Source organism: Gavialis gangeticus, unplaced genomic scaffold (genome assembly GCF_001723915.1).
Source record: "Gavialis gangeticus isolate Ggan-Ray unplaced genomic scaffold, GavGan_comp1, whole genome shotgun sequence".
NCBI classification, from domain to species: domain Eukaryota; kingdom Metazoa; phylum Chordata; order Crocodylia; family Gavialidae; genus Gavialis; species Gavialis gangeticus.
In genome coordinates this window covers 70,559,363-70,561,871 of record NW_017729022.1, presented here as the reverse complement: position 1 = coordinate 70,561,871, position 2,509 = coordinate 70,559,363, and the positions used below count along the sequence as shown (strand labels likewise).

Sequence of the window (2,509 nt, the reverse complement as noted above, 5' to 3'; positions counted from 1 at the left end):
AGCAGGGATTGGGTAAAGGGACTATAAAATAGATTAAAAATAAATTAGAACATAAAGATAAAAAAAAAAGTCAGCAGCCAAAACAGCATACCCAGCTGCTCACTGCAGACAATTGGCCAGATCAGCCTCGGAGCTAATGATTAGCTGAATCCACCTTGAGATTCCCTGAGTATTTCCTCCGATTTAAAATGTTTGGGTTAACAGAACATATAAAAGGGACACTATTATACAGCCAAGTTTAGTGTGGATAGAGCTTAGAAAGCATTCATACAGTTCAGGAATGCCATTCTAACAGACATTCATATGCAGTTTGTTCCTACAGAAATAGTAACTAGAACCATATTGTGGACAGTGCCCAAAGCTGCTCCTCCTCTTTGGTTTTTGTAGCTGCTTTGCTTGTAAGAAAATGCTTCAAGCTACAAAGATATTTTTTAAATGCTGAACAATGTGCCTCCAAATAACATTTAAGTGTTTTTCCAGTCAGCAAGACAGAGGTCGTTAAGTGTAAATTAAAGACATTCAAGGATAATGGTCAGATTTAATGTCTGATATTCAACATGTATTCTAATTACAGGTGACAAAATATATCAACATTCCACCCCACCCAGAAAACAAATACTTCCCCTCCACCTTTGCAGCAGTCTAAACGCAGCTATAACCAACCTTATACGTAGGGGAAAAGGCTTGCTTGGTTTCTTGAGGCCTGATCATTCAGAAGGCCGTTTTCTTTGCAGTCTCACACTTTGAGGGGCCTACAAGATGTACAAGCTTAAAAAAAAAAAATCAGAGCAAACCATACTGTTCTCAGCCAGTCTACCCTGTACTTTTTCAGCATTAACAACTTGGGTTTTGTTTCAAGATGGTGACCCATCTTAGCATGTAAGAGAATACCAAAGGCAGCAAGACCCCTTCAGAGTCAATTTTCAAGAACGAAATCTGCCTTACAACCAAGGTTGCCATTAGTGTCACTGGTTTACCTCATGGTCACATCACTTGTTAGTGGTTTAATTCAGCAACTTTAAAGCTTGGAAGGCACCACGTGCTTGTTCCAGTTAAAACACACTGGAGCAGACTCAATTTAATCTAATCGGAACGCTCCAGCATGCTGCAGGCTCTCATGTATTCAGCACCCATGTTTCAAAACAGGGGCCAGGGTGCTTTAACTAAAGCTTGTTGAACAACACCCCCTCCCTGCTCCAGCATGTGTATAGGTGGCCCTGAGAGCCTAGGGCTAAATACAAATACCCCCCTGGTTAATCCATAAAATCACAGAAAATTGGAAGGCACCTCTGAAGGTCATCTAGTCCAACCCCCTGCTCAAACCAGGACCATCCCCAGCTAGACCATCCCAGACAGGGCTTTGTCTAGCCAAGGTCTTAAAAACCTCCAAGGACGGAGATTCCCCCACCTCTCTGGGTAACCTGTTCCAGTGCTGGACTACCCTTTACTAATGAAAAAGTTTTTCCTAACATCCAACCTAAACTTCCCTTGCTGCAACTGGAGACCGTTGCTCCTTGTTCTGCCATCTGCCATCAATGAGAACAGTTTAGCTCTGTCATCTTTGTAACCAACTGCCTGAAAGGTAAAGGCTGCTCTTAAATTCCCCTCAGTCTTTTCTTCTTCAGACTGAACAAGCCCAGTTCCCTCAGCCTCTCCTCATTAAGTCCTGTCCCCCAGCCCTCTAACCACTTGTGTTGCCCTCTGCTGGGCTCTCTCCAATCTGTCCACATCCTTTCAGTAGTGGGGCGCCCCCAAACTGGACACAATACTACAGATATGGCATCACCAGTGCTGAAACTGCTTAGGGAGGAGGAGCATCCAAACTGGCATGGGGCAGTGTGTTACACCTGAACCTTAAACAGCCATCACTTCATCATTTCATAGTTGTCAAGGGCTGGAAGGGGTCTTACAGATCATCGGGTCCAGCCCCCCTGCACCCGGCAGGAAAGACTGCTAGGGTGAGCTAGCTGGGATGGTTTGGAGGTGAAGCACCCACACGGAGACTTCTCCAATACGGCACAGGGGACAACAGGGGCAGAGCCCTGCAGCTGGATTCAAAGCTTTTGTGGCCTACAAGCTGGCAGATTTGGCTCCCATGGCCCTGGAAGGGCCCAGGAGGGGAATCACAGAAAGCAGGGGTGGAAGTGACCTCAGGAGATCACATCTTGTCCAACTGCTCAAAGCAGGACCAGCCCCAACTACATCACCCCAGCCAAGGCTTTGTCCAGCCAGATCTTAAAACCGTTCAAGGAGGGAGGTCCCACCACTTCTCTGGGCAGCCCCTTCCAGCCAGGACGTTTTTGAATCCCCAAGCCTTGACTATGCGCTCCCACAGAGGGGGCCTCCTGTCCGGCCTTCGCTGCATTTTAAGGCGCGCTTCCTGGCCCACCCGTGCCCAAAGGGTGCGCTGCAGGCTGGGCACAGCCCGGCTCCCCCCTCGCCTTCACTGTGTCCCCTCCGCACCCGCGCTCCAGGCGGGGGCAGCCCGGGGCCAGTCACCCCGCGCCCC

The 2,509-nt window shown here is 48.1% G+C and overlaps 1 protein-coding gene and 1 long non-coding RNA gene across 3 annotated transcripts in view; both read right to left on the bottom strand.

The window, feature by feature from the left end:
* The window catches only part of LOC109296121, a 637,130-nt gene that overhangs the window by 514,044 nt on the left and 120,577 nt on the right, over positions 1–2,509 (bottom strand). The window lies entirely within an intron of this gene.
* The window catches only part of NFYB (nuclear transcription factor Y subunit beta), a 29,919-nt gene that overhangs the window by 22,163 nt on the left and 5,247 nt on the right, over positions 1–2,509 (bottom strand). The window contains exon 1 of one of the 2 annotated variants that reach the window (XM_019515350.1): positions 664–1,033. The exons of the other annotated variant lie outside the window; for it this stretch is intronic. Within the exon in view, the coding sequence (XP_019370895.1) occupies positions 664–711 (48 nt within the window). The 5' untranslated portion in view covers positions 712–1,033. Of the gene's footprint in view, positions 1–663; positions 1,034–2,509 lie in introns of those variants that run through there. 2 annotated transcript variants of the gene reach the window in all.